A 20,041-nucleotide genomic window follows, 5' to 3' on the forward strand; every position below is an offset into this window, starting at 1 on the left:
AGAAGTAATAGATGAGAGGACATAAACATGCAATAAATTGTAGTTATTTTGATGTTCGTATAGAATGGGGTACAGATCACTTGTATCTGGAGAGGGGAATCAGAAAAGACTTTGTACATGAGAGGAGGCTTACGTGAAATGGATTCTTGAAGATGAACACATGTTTGCTGTGTAGTAAATGAGGAGAGATCTTGTGGGCCAAATATGCAGTGAGACAATGAAAAAGAAAAGAAAATAGCAAGACTTTATCAGGGAAATATAAGTACCTTATCAATGAATTAGAGCTTAGGATAGATTGGGGTAGTGAGCCCAAACTAGGTCCTAGAAAATCCTGAATAATATATGAAATAGTTTTTGGATTTACTCTTGAGATGGTAGAGATCCGTTTGTGAGCCAAACAGAAAATAATGCCCATCTTCTTTTATATTGATGCCCATGAAAAATTCAGTCTTGAATTTCTATCAATTCTGAATGTTTTATAATATTCACAGATCCATTAAGGATTATAAGTAAATGACTGATATGATGATCTTTGTCTTTTATTTCGCATGATCATCTGAGGTACAGTGTGATGAAAAGATTGGAAAGGATTAAGGCTAGAGGCAAGGAGCCTGGTTGGACAGCTATTACGGTAAAGCTGGTCAAACATTATATAAGAGTGAGGAAATATAAAAAGGGAGATTTGAAAGACAAGAAGGAGAATGGACAAGACTTAATTTGAATATGAGAAAAGCAAAAGAAAGGAAAACCTATCCATATGGTTGGATGGATGGAATTTCCATTCACTGAGTTGAGAGAGAGGGACTATGGAGAAGGGATAGAATTAGGAGGAAATAAGGATGAATGGGCCTTTAAGCATGTTGAATTTGAGGCACCTTTGGGTTTCATACAAATGGAAAAATGTATTAGATTTGACAAACCCAAAGCTGCTGCTGGCATTGGCAATTTTGGGTGGACTTAGTCTTCTCTGAAAGTCTTAAGTGTCTAAGGTTGCTTTTTCATTGCAGTAAGATTCTAGAGAAGTAAAATTAGGGATTTCAAGTTAAGATAAATTTGATGTGAATGATATAATAGTTACAAAGAGCTAAATTATATTATACAGACAAGACGCCCACACTCAATGAGCATGCTTTAGAAGTGACACCATTTGTGTTGTTGAGCAAATTTAGCATTGTTATGATAGCTTTCAGGGAATTCCTACCTGACCCTTTATTACTGGGTTAGATATCTGTCATACATGCTCTCTGCATAGTTCCCTAACGTTGCCTGCCTAATTTTGCTTTTGTCACACTGATCTGTAATCTAATTTGTAATCTAACAAGACTTTATCTTGTTCACTGTCCTATCCCTGTCATCTAACAGAGTCTGTATCACCTAGGGCATAGTCAGTAAATATATGTTCAGTGATAGGGTCTTCTATGGATTGAAAGCTATTACATGCTTTGAACGCTTTGGGGAGATAGTTGATTATATACCTTCTGGATTTTTACATTTAGGTCTTTTATCAAAATTTACTGTGTGTCTTTTTAATGAATTTTTTCTTTATACCATACATTAACCACATATAATCTTACATAAAACAAAATGTGATTATATCATATATTAAATTATAGACTATTTTTTAGAGTGACTGCCATCCGTTCCTCATCCTCACATTTTCTCCTATCCCATATTTTGCTTTACCCCAGCTAATTCACGTTAAGATTCTGGCATGTAATCTTTCTGTTTTTGTCCATAGACACACTCACATGTATAGTATACATGGTAGATATATATGATATGTGTGTGTGCTGTTATTTTACAAGTCGAGATCATATCATGCCCACTTCCCTGCATTTGTTTTTACACAATAAATCCTATGGAAATTACAAGTCTCTGATTGCCTATGTGTTTCTGTCTTCACATGTTTCTTGGCCATTTGGATTTTTTCTTTTGTCAATTACCTACTTAAGTTCTTTCCCCATTTGTTAGGGTCTAAATTTTTCTTAAAACCATGTAATAACTATTTCAATTGTCAATTACCTACTTAAGTTCTTTCTCCATCTGTTAGGGTCTGAATTTTTCTTAAAACCATATAATAACTATTTCTATATTTTAGATGTTTTCTATCACCTGTATTGCACATCTTTTTCCAAATTTATACTGAATTCATTATCATTATTTATGGTCTTTCTTTGCCATATAGGTAACAGAATTTTTTATATAGTTATTTCTATCTTCTATACTTTGTGTTTTTATGGCTTGATTAGGTTTCTCCTAACATAAGTTTATACCTGTAGTCTTGTAGATTTTCTTGCGAGCTTTTCATTATTTAGTATATTTATATTTAAGTCTATCTGGAATTAGCTTTTTCAAATGATGTAAGGTAGAAGCCCAATATGATTTTCTTCCACATAAATAGCTAGTTGGGTCAGCATCAACTAATATTTAAGCTGTTTTCCTTCCTACTGAATTAAAATATCAACCAGTTTGTATATTATTCTCATAGAGGTGGGAATATTTTTCTGGATTCTTTATTATAAGTAATCTGAATGCTTTATGAGCTCAAACATTAGACTATTGTGTCTTTATGGCACATTCTGTTATCTGATAGGGCAAGTTTCCGCTTCAAAAATTTTTTCATACTTTTGTTGGCAGGTCTCAGGCATTTGTTCCATATAAACTGTAAAACTTTTTTTTTCTGTTAAAAATCACCCTAGGGGCACCTGGGTGACTCAGTGGGTTAAAGCCTCTGCTTTTGGCTCAGGTTGTGATCCCAGAGTCCTGGGATCGAGCCCCACTTCGGGTTCTCTGCTCGGCGGGGAGCCTGCTTCCCCCTCTCTCTCTGCCTGCCTCTCTGCCTACTTGTGGTCTCTGTCTGTCAAATAAATAAATAAAATCTAAAACAAAACAAAACACCCTAATTGGAATTGCATTGTTATTTATTAATATTGGAAGAATTAATATTCTTATGGTATATCATATCATATTCATATCTTGTTCTGTTCTTGTCAATAAGATGTAATAATTTTCATCATATGGATTCTATGCTTAATAATCTTATTTTTAATTATTTTAAAGTTTTGGTCACTATAGTAAAGGATTTTTTTTTCTGTTTTTAGGTGGATACTAGTATAATATAGAGAAAAACCAATGATTTTTAGATATTTATCTAGTATTCAGTCACATTACCAAATTCTCTTCTCAATTTTAATAGAGTTCTTTTTCCTCACTAGAGTCTCTTATTTTTCTAGATATATAACCATATTATCAGCACATTTTTTAATATCTTCTCTTTTAACATTATTTGTGCTAATTCTTTTATCTTAATTCATTTGCCTGCCTTAGGAAAATCTTGGAAAAGTGGCATATGAATAGAATAAGACATATCAGAATATAAAAAAGCCAATATACAAGGCTTGGAACAATAGTTTATCTGAGTGATGAGTATTATTATCATTATTAAGTTAATCATATCATATGCTAGATAATTAAATGACAATAGAATAGGTAATAATTTTGAGAAATTGTTTTGTACAGATTGAATCTGGAAAGGTAAAAATTAAAACTCAAGGTGTATGTTTTGCTTTTTGTAAAACTCACCTAAAAATAGAGATTAATATAAAAGATCGGAGGGTAATTTATTTGCTGTACCTAAGAAATTGTCAATACACTTACTTTTTTTTTTCCCCCTTTTCAGAGAGGGAGAGGTGGGAGGTGGGTCAGAGAGAGAATCTTAAGCAGGTTCCATATGGAGTCCAACCAGGGGCTCAGTCTCCCAACCCTGAGATTACGACCTGAGTTGAAATCAAAAGGTGGATGCTTAACCAACTGAGCCATCCAAGCACCCCCTAACACTGACTTTTTTTTTTTTTTAAATACACTGACTTTGAATGGAAAATATTTATGATGTCTTTAAGATATTATTTCATTTGAAAGAATTTGTTTATGTATGATGCTTCAGATATAGATCTATTTCTTAACAGAGTTGATGTGAAAGAGTGGGGTTGGGTGTAGACTGCATTAGCAACTTGTTGATTGGAACCTTAGAATAGTCCATAGACTTGTCTGCACTGAGGTACTTTGTGTATTCTCTACAAGCTTTGTTTTGATTGCAATGAAGACTTGGTACCAAATTATTTTGGTTAAAGTACACTGCTACTTCTTATTCAGCAGTGAGAAATATTGGTAATTTTAGTCAATTAATTGTTCCTTTTCTAAGATAAATTAAACAATTTTTACTTTTTGTTTATATCTTTGATAGCAGGTGGTGGTTATGAAGACTCGTGTGCTAGTCATGGTCCAATGAGTTTGGGAGAATTGGAGTTGCAGCCAAATTCTAATCCTGCACTTTCCACAACACTTCTGACAGCACAAGAAAATAATGTTAAGTTATCAGGAGCTGCTGAAGATATTCATCAGGTACCCAATTAAAAACTCTTGTACTTTACTTAAAATGAGAATGGGAACAATATTGTCTTAGCATATAGTATACTGTATGGAGCATATAATCTTTGTAGTCATGTTTCCTTTATTTACTGATTCATGCCTGGATACAAATCTTAGCTCTTAGGATTCTAGCTGTGACCTTGAACACATAGCCTTTTTCTAAGCCTCAGTCTCCTCATCTTTATTTTAAAGATTAAAAAATAACATATGTAAAGTGCTTGTCATCTAGTTAGATAGCTATTATCATTTATACTTTGTTTACCCATGCAATATCAAGCTCAGTAATTCACTGTAGTAGGTATTCAAGAGTTATTTATTATATTAAAATTTCCAAAAGTTGTTAACATGAAAGCATATGAAATTTCATACTGAGTTAGGCCAATGGCCCATGTAATTTTGTGTACTGAAAAAGTAGATTAATTACTCTTCAACATAACAGTTTTGTATCTGTTTAATAGCAATGCATTTTTCACTGTTGATTCATTTATTCACTAAGTATTTATTGCATGGTATTGTATAGCATTGCACGGTGTTGGTATTACTGGCCACCTCAGGAGTTTCCTGAGTGAAATTCAGAACTGGCTTCCTATGCATGGAGAGCAAGGAGAGACCGAATAATAACAGACCACTTCAGAGTGGTAGGTGGCAGGTTCAGTAATTAAGGGAACTTATTGATGAGGCTTGTCTTGGGCAACTGTAAGACAAATAGATCTCTGTATCCGCCCACTAGAATCTTAAAAGTTTATATGGAAGCCTTCATTTGGTTCAGTCAGCTATTCAGTCCAGAGGAACACTTGGAACACTTCACTCTCTCAAGGCTATGTTCTGGGAACATCTGCTAGTAGGCAAATAGAAGGTGGGATGTATATTCCAAAGACAGGGAGGAAGTAAGGAGCCTGGATTGACTGGGTTCAGCCTCTGGGTCAACTGTCATTGATAAGAATCCAGAGATAGCTTTTTAAATTCCTGTCAAAGCATATCTGATAGATGTTTTCAGGAACTCATTCATAATTAGGCCCATAAAACAGGAAAAGGAAGAAAGAAAATGGCTTCGTAATTCGTGATGTGTGATTGTGAAAGGAATGTGTGAATATGAGTCAGTTTCAAATTCGGTTAGGTTATAAGTAAGAAAGAGAGATGATGGGGCTTATGGTGGAATATACATTTCTTGAATGGTGAAGGAGGGTAACAATACCTACTATCTTGTGAGAATTAAATGATGTTACTATTTATAAAGGCTCTTCGAAAATTGCAGTGCATTATGCAGATTTTCGTTTTATGTAAAAGTGGTTATAAGGCGGAGCTTACAAGCAAATTAAGTTTTTATCCTATCTAAATCCATCATGTGTATATATCTAAGATAGTTTGATTTATAAGGAGCTCTGAATTCTCTAGTAAAAATAGAAATAATTTGAATATTTGAAATCTGTGTATATTATCCAAATCTTCTGCAAAATTTTATTTCCAATATCTTTTCATTAGTAGTATGTACTCCATCACCCATTTAGCAATTAGAAAGCATGCTTAATATTCGAATTTTATATAAGAAACATCTAAATAATTTTCTTGTTCAGAAGTCTTTAAAGTAACTTTAAAGGCAGTATTATGACTTCATGTCTTAAATTCTTTAGTACCAACAAAAGCATGACCAAGATGTTAAGCAAGTTGAACATAGGCCAGCACAAAGTCGTTTAATACGTGTAGGAAATAAATCTGATACTTCACTTTCACAGCAACAAGGTAAGATTAGTTTTCTTCTAATATAATAGTTTGATACTTATCCTGATATTGAATAAGTATATAATGAGAATTCTTTATTTTTATATACATCTCATTCTTGTCTATAGACTTTTTGTTTTCTCTTGGTCCATTGGGATAAAGAATCTGGTATCATATTTGACTGTATGTGTATTTTTTTTTACCAATAAACACTATTTCTAATGGAATTTTAAAACTTTTAGGTAGTATTTTTCCTTTAATTTTACCCTTTAGTTCTTGTGCAATTGGATGCCTTTTTATCTATATATAGTCCTATATCTGTGTCATAGTTGTCTATTTTAAAATTATAATATGATAAAGGCAAGGGGCTATGTCTGTAAAGGTGTTTTGTAAAGGGTATTTAGAGTTGTGGATGATGTTGACCAATTAAGTACAATGTAAGAAAACTAAGGACTCTCACGTTACATGCTGTTAATATGCATGACCTTTTCTGTACTGCTCAAAGTTGTGTGGTTGAATTTCATCTCTACCATCAACATCACAGTAGTTTGATGTTGCCTTTGTGTTTCTGAAAGACTGTTGGCTTTGTGCTTTATTTACCTTCCGCTTCTTAGTCATTTAAATTTAATATAACCTAAATTCTGAAATTTGGCAGTAGACATTAAGATTATCTTCTGTTTTAAAACTTTATTTCCACAATCTAGGAAGAAGTATTAGAAATGTTTTGGGCAGTAGAACATTTTTTCCTTGCTTTTGTAATTGTGTTTTTTGTCTCATTTATTGAATGCCAATATAACTGCAAATGTAACTCAGCAGTTAGCGTTCTAGGAAAGACTTAAATGAGGAAGTACTCAAGATAATTATTGAAATTATGCTATGTAGATTTTAGGTTTTTACTTTTCTGCTTTCTGTTCCTCTCTTGCTCCAACTTCTCAGAACTTTGCCTTCCTGACCACATTTTCAACCTAACCATGGTATAGTAGTATTAATATTGTGTTTTAGAATCCCATGAAAACTTGCCTGTAAAACTCTTATAGTATTTAAACCTTAATTATGACCGTATATAGATATGAGCAAATGAATGTTTCTAAGATAATATTGGGACTGACTTGATGTCCTTCTACTGAGTACTGTTACCATTCATGGTCAAATACTATACTAAAGTTAGGTTTTTAAAAATTATAATTCCTTAAAATTATTAATAAATTATGTCTCTTTGGGAAATATTGTATGTAATGAAATGATCATTTTTCTCAATCGATAGGAAAATTTGTTTGGTAAGATTTTAAAGTATCTCTCTAGGAAAGTGACATTGCTTTCTGTGTCATATTTATAAACGTTGACCACAAGATGGCAATAGTTAAATTCTTATGGACTCAAAACAGACTGTACAATGTCATTAAATAATGTCTAATTAACATTTAATAAGTCAATAAAAATCATAAGAAGAATAAAAGAAACCAAGATGTTAGCCCTTTAAAGAAAGTTTTATTTAGAGTTCAGAACAGTTGGACTTAATATATGTAATTTTTTTCATTTAACTTTATATGTAATACAGAAGTTAAGAAAGCTGACCTATTTCAGTTTTGACTGAGACAAATAAATACCCAGTGAGCTATAAATAGAACATTTTAAAATAAAAGCCAAGTGTTTCACTCTATAGTTGATACACATCTCTATACTGAAAATTTTTTGAATGAATACAGTTGCCTTGGCAGATATAGTCAGTTATGACTTTTTTTCTCATAAACTTTGTGGGCTTTATTTTTTTTTTTCTCTGATCAAACTCTAAGACATTGCCAAACGTTTCAGAGAATAGGAGAGTCAGCGTGCCAAAATCATCGTCTAGGGCTCTCAGGACTTTGAAGGAATTCAATCCTATCTCTCATACAGAGGCCTTGAAGAAAATGAAGGAAATTAACCTTATCACAAGGGAATCAAAACCATGTATTTTCTGACAGATAAATGCTTCTAAGAATACTTGAACCCCAAATTATGACTATTTCAGGAGGAAGCATCATCTATTTCACTTTGAAATGTGTGGTAGTTTAATATGTGTATATAAAGAATCAAGAAGCTTACTAGCAGTATCAGCTCTTACAGTGATCATTAAATACTGACAAAAGATATGATACGACATGGGTTCTAGCACTATGCTTCCAAGAAATCTGTGAAATCCTTGTTTTTTTTCCTCCTTTGATTATGACTTTCAGGTTTTAATATAAAAGAGATAAATTGACTTGACCTGAGAGATGACTGTCTCTGGATTGTAAGAGTGAAACTCTTTCATTTGGTATTGAATTCATTGGGTATATTTTCAACCACATGATACCACTTACTGATTCTATGTCCTGATTAATGGTTTTATAGTGAAAGCAATCATTTAAGTGATTTTAATGAGTCATTTAATTTTTTTTCCTTTTTACTATTGTAATTTAACTTTTACTATACCTTTTACTATACAAGTTAACTGTCTTCCATATTAATGAGAGACTAGTTTTAAATCCACTTATTTGTTATAAACCCAGGAACAATTAAATTCTATAAAGTAATGTATTAATAGTTCACTTTGGTTTTTTATTTTTTACATTCTATCAGTATCTGTTTACATTCTATCAGTATGGTTGACACATAGTGTTACATTAGTTTTCTGGGTACAACATAGTGATTTGACAAGTTTATATATTATGCTATGTTCATCACAAGGGGAGCTGCTATCTGTCATCATACAACACTGTTACAATATCACTGGCTATATTCCTTATGCTGTACTTTTAAAAATTATTTTTATTAACATATAATGTATTATTTGCCCCCAGGGGTACAGGTCTTTGAATTGTCAGGCTTACACACTTCACAGCACTCACCATACCCTCCCCAGTGTCCATCACGCAGCCACCCTCTCCACACACACCACCCCCCCAGCAACCCTCAGTTTGTTTGGTGAGATTAAGAGTCTCTAATGGTTTATCTCCCTCTTGATCCTATCTTGTTTCATTTTTTCCTTCCCTACCCCCCAAACCTCCCACTCTGCCTCTCAAATTCCTCATATCAGGGAGATCATATGATAATTGTCTTTCTCTGGTTGACTTATTTCACTGAGCATAATACCCTCTAGTTCCATCCACGTCGTTGCAAATGGCAAGATTTCATTTCTGTTGATGGTTGCATAGTATTCCATTGTATGTATATACCACATCTTCTTAATCCATTCATCTGTTGATGGACATCTAGGTTCTTTCCATAGTTTGGCTATTGTGGACATTGCTGCTATAAACATTGGGGTGCACATGCCCCTTTGGATCACTACATTTGTGTCTTTAGGGTAAACACCCAGTAGTGCGATTGCTGGGTCGTAGAGTAGCTCTATTTTCAACTTTTTAAGGAACCTCCATGCTGTTTTCCAGAGTGGCTGTACCACCTTGTATTCCCACCAACGTTGTAGGAGGGTTCCCCTTTCTCGGCATCCTCACCAACACCTGTCATTTCCTGACTTGTTAATTTTAGCCATTCTGACTGGTGTGAGGGGTATCTCATTGTGGTTTTGATCTGTATTTCCCTGATGCTGAGTGATGTTGAGCACTTTTTCATGTGTCTGTTGGCCATCTGATGTCTTTGCAGAAATGTCTGTTCATTTCTTGATTGGATTATTTATTCTTTGGGTGTTACGTTGAGAAGTTCCTTATAGATTCTGGATACTAGCCCTTTATCTGATGTGTCGTTTGCAAATATCTTCTCCCATTCTTTCAGTGTCTTTGGTTTTTGTTGACTGTTTCCTTTGCTGTGCAAAAGCTTTTGATCTTGATGAAGTCCCAGTAGTTCATTTTTGCCCTTGCTTCCCTTGCCTTTGGCAGTGTCTTTAGGAAGAAGTTGCTGTGGCTGAGGTTGAAGAGACTGATGCCTGTGTTCTCTTCAAGGATTTTTATGAATTCCTGTCTCACATTGAGGTCTTTCATCCATTTTGAGTCTATTTTTGTGTGTAGTGTAAGGAAATGGTCCAGATTCTTTCTTCTGCATGTGGCTGTCCAATTTTCCCAACACCATTTGTTGAAGAGACTGTCTTTTTACATTGGACATTCCTTCCTGCTTTGTCGAAGATTAGTTGACCATAGCATTGACAGTCTTTCTGTGCTCTCTATTCTGTTCCATTGGTCTATGTGTCTGTTTTGTGCCAGTACCATACTGTCTTGATGATGACAGCTTTGTAATAGAGCTTGAAGTCTGGAATTGTGATGCAACCACCTTCGGCTTTCTTTTTCAACATCCCTCTGGCTATTTGGGGTCTTTTCTGGTTCCATATAAATTTTAGGATTACTTGTTCCATTTCTTTGAAAAAAATTGATGGTATTTTGATAGGGATTGCATTAAATGTATGGATTGCTTTAGGTAGCATAGATATTTTCACAGTATTTGTTCTTCCAATCCATGAGCACAGAACATTTTTCCATTTCTTTGTGTCTTCCTCAATTTCTTTCATGAGTACTTTATAGTTTTCTGAGTACAGATTCTTTGCCTCTTTGGTTAGGTTTATTCCTAGGTATCTTATGGTTTTGGGTGCAATTGTAAATAGGATCAACTCCTTAATTTCTCTTTCTTCTGTCTTGCTGTTGGTGTATAGAAATGCAACTGATTTCTGTGCATTGATTTTATATCCTGACACTTTACTGAATTCCTATATGAGTTCTGGCAGTCTTGGAGTGGAGTCTTTTGGGTTTTCCACATAAAGTAGCATATTATCTGCAAAGAGTGAGAGTTTGACTTCTTCTTTGCCAATTCATTTTTTTTTCTTTTCTTTTTTTTTTCTTTTATTTCTTTTTGTTATCTGATTGCTGAGGCTAGGACTTCTAGTACTATTTTGAATAGCAGGGGTGATAGTGGACATCCCTGCCATGTTCCTGACCTTAGGGGAAAAGCTTTCAGTTTTTCCCCATTGAGAATGATATTTGCTATGAGTTTTTCATAGATGGCTTTGATGATATTGAGGTATGTACCCTCTATCCCTGCACTTTGAAGAGTTTTGATCAAGAAAGGATGCTGTGCTTTGTCAAATGCTTTTCCAGCATCTATTGAGAGGATCGTATGGTTCTTGTTCTTTCTTTTATTAATATATTGTATCACATTGATTGATTTGCGGATGTTGAACCAACCTTGCAGCCCAGGAATAAATCCCACTTGGTCATGGTGAATAATCCTTTTAATGCACTTCTGGATCCTGTTGGCTAGTATTTTGGTGAGAATTTTTGCATCTGTGTTCATCAAGGATGTTGGTCTGTAATTCTCCTTTTTGGTGGGGTCTTTGGTTTTGGGGTCAAGGTAATGCTGGCCTCATAAAATGAGTTTAGAAGTTTTCCTTCCATTTCTATTTTTTGCAACAGTTTCCGGAGAATAGGTATTAATTCTTCTTTAAATGTTTGGTAGAATTTCTCTGGGAAGCCATCTGGCCCTGGGCTCTTGTTTGTTGGGAGATTTTTGATGACTGCTTCAATCTCCTTACTGGTTATGGGTCTGTTCAGGTTCTCTCTTCCTTCCTGGTTCAGTTTTGGTAGGTTATATGTCTCTAGAAATGCATCCATTTCTTCCAGATTGTCAAATTTGCTGGCGTAGAGTCGCTCATAATATGTTCTTAAAATTGTTTGTATTTTATTGGTGTTGGTTGCAATCTCTCCTCTTTCATTCATGATTTTATTTATTTGGGTCCTTTCTCTTTTCTTTTGGATAAGTCTGGCCAGGGGTTTATCAATCTTATTAATTCTTTCAAAGAACCAGCTCCTAGTTTTGTTGATTTTTCTAATGTTCTTTTGGTTTCTATTTCATTGATTTCTGCTCTCTGAACTTTATGATTTCTCTTCTCCTGCTGAGTTTAGGCTTTCTTTGCTGTTCTTTCTCCAGCTCCTTTAGTTGTAGGGTTAGGTTGTGTACTTGAGACCTTTCTTGTTTCTTGAGAAACGCTTGTATTGCTATATACTTTCCTCTCAGGACCGCCTTTGCTGTGTCCCACAGATTTTGAACTGTTGTGTTTTCATTTTCATTTGTTTCCATGAATTTTTTCAATTCTTCTTTAATTTCCTAGTTGACCCATTCATTCTTTAGTAGGATGCTCTTTAGCCTCCATGTATTTGAGTTCTTTCCAACTTTCCTCTTATGATTGAGTTCTATCTTCAGAGCATTGTGGTCTGAAAATAAGCAGGGAATGATCCCAGTCTTTGGGTACTGGTTGAGACCTGTACCAGGATGTGATCTATTCTGGAGAATGTTCCATGTGCACTAGAGAAGAATGTGTATTCTGTTGCTTTGTGATAGAATGTTCTGAATATATCTTTGATGTCCATCTGGCCCAGTGTGTCATTTAAGGCCTTTATTTCCTTGTTCTTTTGCTGGGATGATCTGTCCATTTCAGTGAGGGGGAGTGTTAAAGTCCCCTACTATTATTGTATTATTGTCACTATGTTTCTTTGATTTTATTATCAATTGGTTTATATAGTTGGCTGCTCCCATGTTAGGGGCATAGATATTTAAAATTGTTGGATCTTCTTGTTGGACAGACCCTTTAAGTATGATGTAGTGTCCTTCCTCATCTCTTATTATAGTCTTTGGCTTAAAATATAATTTATCTGATATAAGGATTGCCACCTCAGCTTTCTTTTGATGTCCATTAGCATGGTAAATTGTTTTCCACCCCCTCACTTTAGGGTGTCTTTTGGTCTAAAATGAGTTTCTTGTAGATGGGTTTTGATTTTTTTTCCATTCTGATACCCTGTGTCTTTTGATTCGGGCATTTAGCCCATTTACATTCAGGATAACTTTTGAGAGATAAGAATTTAGTGCCATTGTGTTGCCTACATTGCCTTACAGGCAATACAATGTTCCTTTCTGATCTACTACTTTTAGGCTCTCTCTTTGCTTAGAGGACCCCTTTCAATATTTCCTGTAGGGCTGGTTTGGTGTTTGCAAATTCTTTTAATTTTTGTTTGTCCTGGAAGCTTTTTTATCTCTCCTTCTGTTTTCAATGATAGCCTAGCTGGATATAGTATTCTTGGCTACATATTTTTCTCATTTGGTGCTCTGAATATATCCTGCCAGTTCTTTCTGGCCTGCCAGGTCTCTGTGGATAAGTCTCCTGCCAGTCTAATATTTCTACCATTGTATGTTATAGACTTCTTGTCCCGAACTGCTTTCAGGATTTTCTCTTTGTCACTAAGACTTGTAAGTTTTACTATTAGATGATGGGGTGTGGACCTATTTTTATTGATTTTGAGGGGAGTTCTCTGTGCCTCCTGGATTTTGATGCTTGTTCCCTTTGGCATATTAGGGAAATTCTCTACTATAATTCGCTCCAATATACCTTCTGCCCCTCTCTCTCTTTCTTCTTCTTCTGGAATCCCAATTATTCTAATATTGTTTTGTCTTATGATATCACTTATCTCTCGAATTTTCCCCTTGTGGTCTGGTAGTTGTTTGTCTCTCTTTGGCTCAGCTTCTTTATTCTCCATCATTTGGTCTTCTATATCACTAATTCTCTCTTCTGCCTCATTTTTCCTAGCAGTAGGACCCTCCCTTTTTGATTCACCTCATTAATAGCTTTTTGGACTTCAACTTGGTTAGATTTTAGTTCTTTTATTTCTCCAGAAAGGGATTTTATTTCTCCAGATAGGGTTTCTCTAATATCTTCCATGCCTTTTTCGAGCCCAGCTCGCACCTTGAGGATTGTCATTTTGAACTCTAGTTCTGACATATTACCAATGTCCATATTGATTAGGTCCCTAGCCATCGGTACTGCCTCTTGCTCTTTTTTTTGTGGTGAGTTTTTCCGCCTTGTCATTTTATCCAGATAAGAATATATGAACAAGAGAATAAAATACTAAAAAGGTGGCAAATACCCCAGAAAAACATATGCTAACCAAATCAGAAGAGATCTAAAACTGGGACGCCTGGGTGGCTCAGTTGGTTAAGAAGAGATCTAAAACCTGGGGGAGAAGAAAGGGGGGAAAAAGAAAAAAAAAATATATATATATATATATTAGACTGGTGACTAGAACAGAGCCATCCACTTGATTTTGGTTGTATTTTGGTCTCTTAGAGGAAACTACCTCCCACAATTTTAAAGAAAGAAAAACCTATATATATACAAAAGGATAAGCATGATGAAGGGATGGAATATGACTGTAAAGATGAAAATTTTTTTAAAATTCTGAAAAAGGAATTGATAAGATAAGTTGGTTGGAAAAAGAAAAAAAAAAAAAAAGAGGAGGGAATGTGCTTAGGCTGGAGACTAGAACAAAGCCATGTGCTAGATTAGGGTGTATTTTGATCTATTAGAAGAAATTGTTTCCCAAAATATTTTAGGAAAAAAAAACCTATTTGTATACAAAAAATAAGGTTAAATACAATGAAGGGATAAAATAAGACTATAACAATGAAGGTGTAAAAAGATTTTTTTAAAGAAAGGTATTGTTAAGGTAAACTAGTTTAAAGACATTAAATGTTAAAAGAGGAAAGAGGAAAAATTTTAAAAATAGGATAAGAAAAAAATAAAAAAAAATTAACTTTGCAAAACTAAAGGATTGTGGGGGAAAAGCCGTGAATTCTATGCATTGCTTTCCCCTAGCCCTGGAGTTTCACTGTTCTCCTTGATCAGGAGCTTTGTCTTGACTGGATGTTCTTGTTGATCTTCTGTGGGAGGGGCCTGTCACAGTAATTCTCAAATGTCTTTGCCCGAAGTGGAATTGCACCACCCTTGCCAGGGACTGGGCTAAGTAATCTGCTCGGGTTTGCTCTTGGAGCTTTTGTTCCCTGAATGCTTTTCATACCACTTTGGAGGACGGGAATGAAAATGGCAGCCTCCCAATCTCCAGCCTGGAGGAGCTGAGAGCTCAGGGCCCCACTTCTCAGTGTGCCCTCAGAGATAAGGAGTCAATCCCTCCAGTCTTCTGGTCTCCGGCCACACTCCGAGCTCACCCAGCCTGTGACCGAGTGGTTTCTATATTTGGTGCACGGCCCCATTTGGAGTCTCCAACCCAGCAGATTCCTGCCACACTGCTCCTCCCAGAGGAGGAAGGTGAGTCTTCTCCCTGGATCTGCCAATTGTGGAGTCCCTGCTCAAAGAGCAGTGGCCCAACTGTGCCTTGGATCATGGTTTAAGGTCACTCCGATCTTAGAGCTCACTCCTCTGCTCTGTCTCTGTAGTTGGCTTCACCACTCCAATACCTGGGAGCTCTGCCACACTCAGACACCCCCGATCTTTCTGTGACCCCATAGGACCCGAGACCACACTGTCCCCATGAGGGTTCCACCCCTGTTTAGCCTCTGGAGCGATGTCCCTCAGTGGGGCAGACTTCTAAAAGTTCTGATTTTGTGCTTCACTGCTCTGCTGCTTGTTGGGATTCGGCCCCTCCCCACACAGTCTATCTTCCCGTGGCTTTGGATTCACTTCTCCGCACATCCTCCCTTTCAGAAAGTGGTGATATTCTATTCCTGGAATTGCTGCTCTTCTTCTCTTCTATCTCCTGTTGAGTTTATAGGTGTTTGGAATGGTTTGATAACTATTCTAGCTGAACTCCTGGGATCTGATGTCATTTCAGACTACTACTCCTCCGCCAACTTGCCTCTCTTCCTTATGCTGTGCTTTTCATTCCTGTGACTTACTCATTCCATAACTGGAACCCTGTATCTTCCACTTCCCTTAACCAGTTTTGCCAATCTCCACTCGACCCTTCCCTCTGGCAACCATCAGTTTATTCTCTGTATTTATAGGTCTGATTCTGGTTTTTGTTTGTTTATTCATTTGCTTTATTTTTTAGATTACACATAAGACTGATATCACATTGTATTTATCTTTCTTAGTTTGACTTACTTCACTTAGCAAAATACCCTGTATGACCATCCATGTTGTTTCAGATAGCACAATCTTATCCCTTTTTATGACTACGTATGTTCCTGTGGGGGTATGTGTGTGTGTGTGCATCCATTTATCTATCAATGGACACTTAAGTTGCTTCCATGTCTTGGCTATTGTAAATAATGCCACAATAAACACAGGGCTGTATATATCTTTTTGAATTAGTATTTCTATTTTCTTTGGGTAAACTATCCAGTAGTGGATTTGTTGGATCATATGGTATTTTTGCTCTGTATTTTCCACAGTGGCTGTACAAATATACATTCCCACCGACAGTATTAAAGGGTCCTTTTTTTTTTTTTAAGATTTTATTTATTTAGTTGACAGAGATCATAAGTAGGCAGAGAGGCAGGCAAAGTGGGGGGGGGAGCAGGCTCCCTGCTGAGCAGAGAACCCAATGTGAGACTCGATCCCAGGACCCTGGGATCATGACCTGAGCTGAAGGCAGAGGCTTTAACCCACTGAGCCACCCAGGAACCCCTCAAGGGTCCCCTTTTTCTCCACATCCTTGCCAACACTTGTTATTTCTTGTCTTTCTTTTTTAGCCATTCTGACAGATGTGAGGTCATATCTCATTGTTGTTTTGATTTTCATTTCCCTGCTGATTAGTGATGTTGAGCATCTTTTTATATTTCTGTTGACCATTTGTACATCTTCTTTAGAAAAATGTCTATTTAGGTCCTCTGCCCAATTTTTAATGAGATTGTTTTTCAGTGTTGAGTTACATAAGTTCTTTATATATTTTAGATATTAACCCCTTATTGGATATATCATTTGCAAATACCTTCTCCCATCTAGTAGGTCACCTTTTTGTTTTGTTGATGGTTGTTTTGTTGATGGTTTCCTTCATTGTGCAAAAGCTTTTGGTTTTGATGTGGTCCCAGTAATTTAATTTTGCTTTTGTTTCTCTTATCTTAGGAAACATGTTTAGAAAAATGTTGTTATGGCTAATGTCAGAGAAATTACTGCCTGTGTTCTAGGATTTTCATGGTTTCAGCCTCACACTTATGTTTTTGATCTATTTTTATTTTTGTATATGGCATTATCATTAGAAAGGGCCAGTTTCATTCTTTTATGTGTAACTATCCAGTTTTCCCAGCATAAAATAGTTCACTTCCTGGGGCACCTGGGTGGCTCAGTCAGTTAAATGTCTGCCTTTGGTGCAGGTCATGATCTCAGGGTCTTGGGATCAAGGCCCACATCGGGCTCCCTGCTCATCGGAGAGTCTGTTTCTCCCTCTGCTCTGCTCTTCTTTCCTGCTTATGTGCTCATTCTTTCTCTCCTCTCTCTCAAACAAATAATCTTAAAAATATTTTCTTCTTTAGTTTTTCTCTTAAAATTTTAAGACCATAATAATAAATAATAATTAGAAAGTCAAACATGCTTTATATACTCTAATCAAAGGGGAAAATTAAATCGTATGTTTTGTGCTTAAATATTGGGCAGATTTGTTGTCAGTTTGCTTGAAAATCATAGCATTCTTGGGGCTCCTGGGTGGTGCAGTTGGTTAAGCATCTAACTTTTGGTTTCAGCTCAGGTCATGATCTTAGGGTCATGAGATTGAGCCCCAAGTTGTATTATGCACAGAGTCTGCTTAAGATTCTTCTTCTGCCCTTCCCCACCATATGCTCTCTTTCTCTAAAATAAATAAATAAATAAATCTTTAAAAAAAAGAAAATTCACAGTATTCCTCAAGTTTTATATTGTAAGTTATATATAATGATCAATAAATATGTATCAAAGTTCTAAAAATAATTATAATAACTTATCAGAATCAGGTTACATTTTTGTGGGAAATATACTTAAAGTATCATAGATATTTTTGACATTATGTCCTGAGTTTAATCCTAGCAATTTTAGCACCATTTATATCTCACATGCAGTGATTATGATTTAAATATGTAAGAATTGGGGCGCCTGGGTGGCTCAGTGGGTTAAGCCTCTGCCTTCAGCTCAGGTCATGATCTCAGGGTCCTGGGATCGAGCCCTGCATTGGGCTCTCTGTTCATCAGGGAGCCTGCTTCCCCCTCTCTTCTCTGCCTGCCTCTCTGCCTACTTGTGAGCTCCCTCTCTCTCTCTGTCAAATAAATAAAATCTTTAAAAATAAATAAATAAATAAATATGTAAGAATTAAGAAATTCAAAGTTTATGTATATTTAGAAGCTATTTCTGACCACATGTGCAAATGAAATCATTTTTGTTCTTTAATGAAGTGGTACATTTTTCCCTTTGTATTTGAAATATAGCTAAATTATGACAGCTGTCAAAACTATAATTGATGTCAATTATTTCAAAATCACAATTAAAAGTTTGAGTTCATTTTTTCCTCTTCAGGTATGACAGTGATATCAAAATCATGTGTGTAGATTTCTGATAGGGACAGGATGGAAAACAGACCAATACATTTACCAGAAATCCACAAATCCAAATGTGTAATAAGCATTGTCTGAGTAAATGTGTCTTTTATAAATTCAGGCTATTATTGATTAATTAAACAGAAATTCACTTTAAAATGTTGCTGAATTGGGGAGTTCTGTTTCTGCCTTGGATGAGGGAAGGAGAAAGAGTGTCACTTCCACCCTATCATAACATGTCAGATAAACTACAAAATCACAACATTTCTTGAACCTATCAAAGAGCTTTTGATGCAGAACAACTAAGTAGCCTAAAGTCCAGGAAATACAGACTCCTCCAAAGAGATGGGACACAAGCACTATCTCACTGTGCCAAAGCAGAGTCACAGGAAGATACACCAGGCACCATACAAGTGGATAAGATATATTTGGACAAACTTTGTAATGGGTTGCTAAAGGCCAAGTGTAAAGCCATCATAGCTACAGATACAAGGGGAGTTCATTCTTACTTGCAGTCTCTTTTCCACAGATCTCTAGAACAAAAAAGTTTGGGAGGCAGGGTAGAAGATAGGAGATTATCCTTTACTGGTACAGGCCTGGAAGAAGAGAGTGACTGTGACTCACAGAAAGACCAGATGCCCCATTAGGACCCTTTTCATGTAAGAACAAATTTTTTTAAAAATTTAATTTAATTTTATTATTTTTGTGTGTGTTCCAAAGTTCATTGTTTATGCACCTCACCCAGTGCTTCATGCAATATGTGCCCTCCTTAATACCCACCACCTGGCTCGCCCAACCCCCCACCTCCCATCCCCTCCAAAACCCTCAGTTTGTTTCTCAGAGTCCACAGTCTTTATGATTTGTCTCCCCCTCCGATTTCCCCCAACTCACTTCTCCTCCCCATCTCCCAATGTCTTCCGTGTTACTTCTTATGCTCCACAAGTAAGTGAAACCATATGATAATTGACTTTCTCTGCTTGACTTTTTTCACTCAGCATAATCTCCTCCAGTCATATCCATGTTGATACAAAAGTTGTGTATTCATCCTTTCTGGTGGAGGCATAATACTTCATTGTATATATGGACCATTTCTTCTTTATCCATTTGTCCGTTGAAGGGCATCTTGGTTCTTTCCACAGTTTGGCGACTGTGGCCATTGTTGCTATGAACATTGGAGTGCAGATGGCTCTTCTTTTCACTACATCAGTATCTCTGGGGTAAATACCAATTTACAAATTGCAAATTGCAATTGCAGGGTCATAGGGTAGCTCTATTTTTAATTTCTTAAGGAATCTCCACACTGTTTTCCAAAGTGGCTGCACCAACTTGCATTCCCACCAACAGTGTAAGAGGGTTCCCCTTTCTCCACATCCTCTCCAACACTTGTTGTTTACTGTCTTGTTAATTTTGGCCATTCTAACTGGTGTAAGGTGGTATCTCAATGTGATTTTGATTTGAATCTCCCTGATGGCTAATGATGATGAACATTTTTTCATGTGTCTGTTAGCCATTTGTATGTCTTCTTTGGAGAAGTGTCTAAGAACAAAATTCTTAAGTCACTGGGAAAGGGGCAGCATATCCATCACCTCTGGAGCACAGGTAAAAACCCACTGTGGTTACCAGAAGTGTAGAGAAAAGAACCCTC

General features: G+C 36.0%; 1 protein-coding gene across 4 annotated transcripts in view; it reads left to right on the forward strand.

Moving 5' to 3' along the window:
* Positions 1–20,041, forward strand: part of LOC111138953 (KIAA0586 ortholog) — a 131,023-nt gene that overhangs the window by 71,126 nt on the left and 39,856 nt on the right. For 3 of the 4 annotated variants that reach the window (XM_022490987.1, XM_022491014.1, XM_022490996.1), the window contains 2 exons: positions 4,244–4,401; positions 6,060–6,168. In XM_022490987.1, coding sequence (XP_022346695.1) covers positions 4,244–4,401; positions 6,060–6,168 — 267 coding nt within the window. The remainder of the gene's footprint in view (positions 1–4,243; positions 4,402–6,059; positions 6,169–20,041) is intronic. The other variant, XM_022491004.1, reaches the window with a different exon arrangement.

The sequence above is a fragment of the Enhydra lutris genome, unplaced genomic scaffold, assembly GCF_002288905.1.
Source record: "Enhydra lutris kenyoni isolate GAN:26980312 unplaced genomic scaffold, ASM228890v2 scaffoldscaffold4, whole genome shotgun sequence".
NCBI classification, from domain to species: domain Eukaryota; kingdom Metazoa; phylum Chordata; class Mammalia; order Carnivora; family Mustelidae; genus Enhydra; species Enhydra lutris.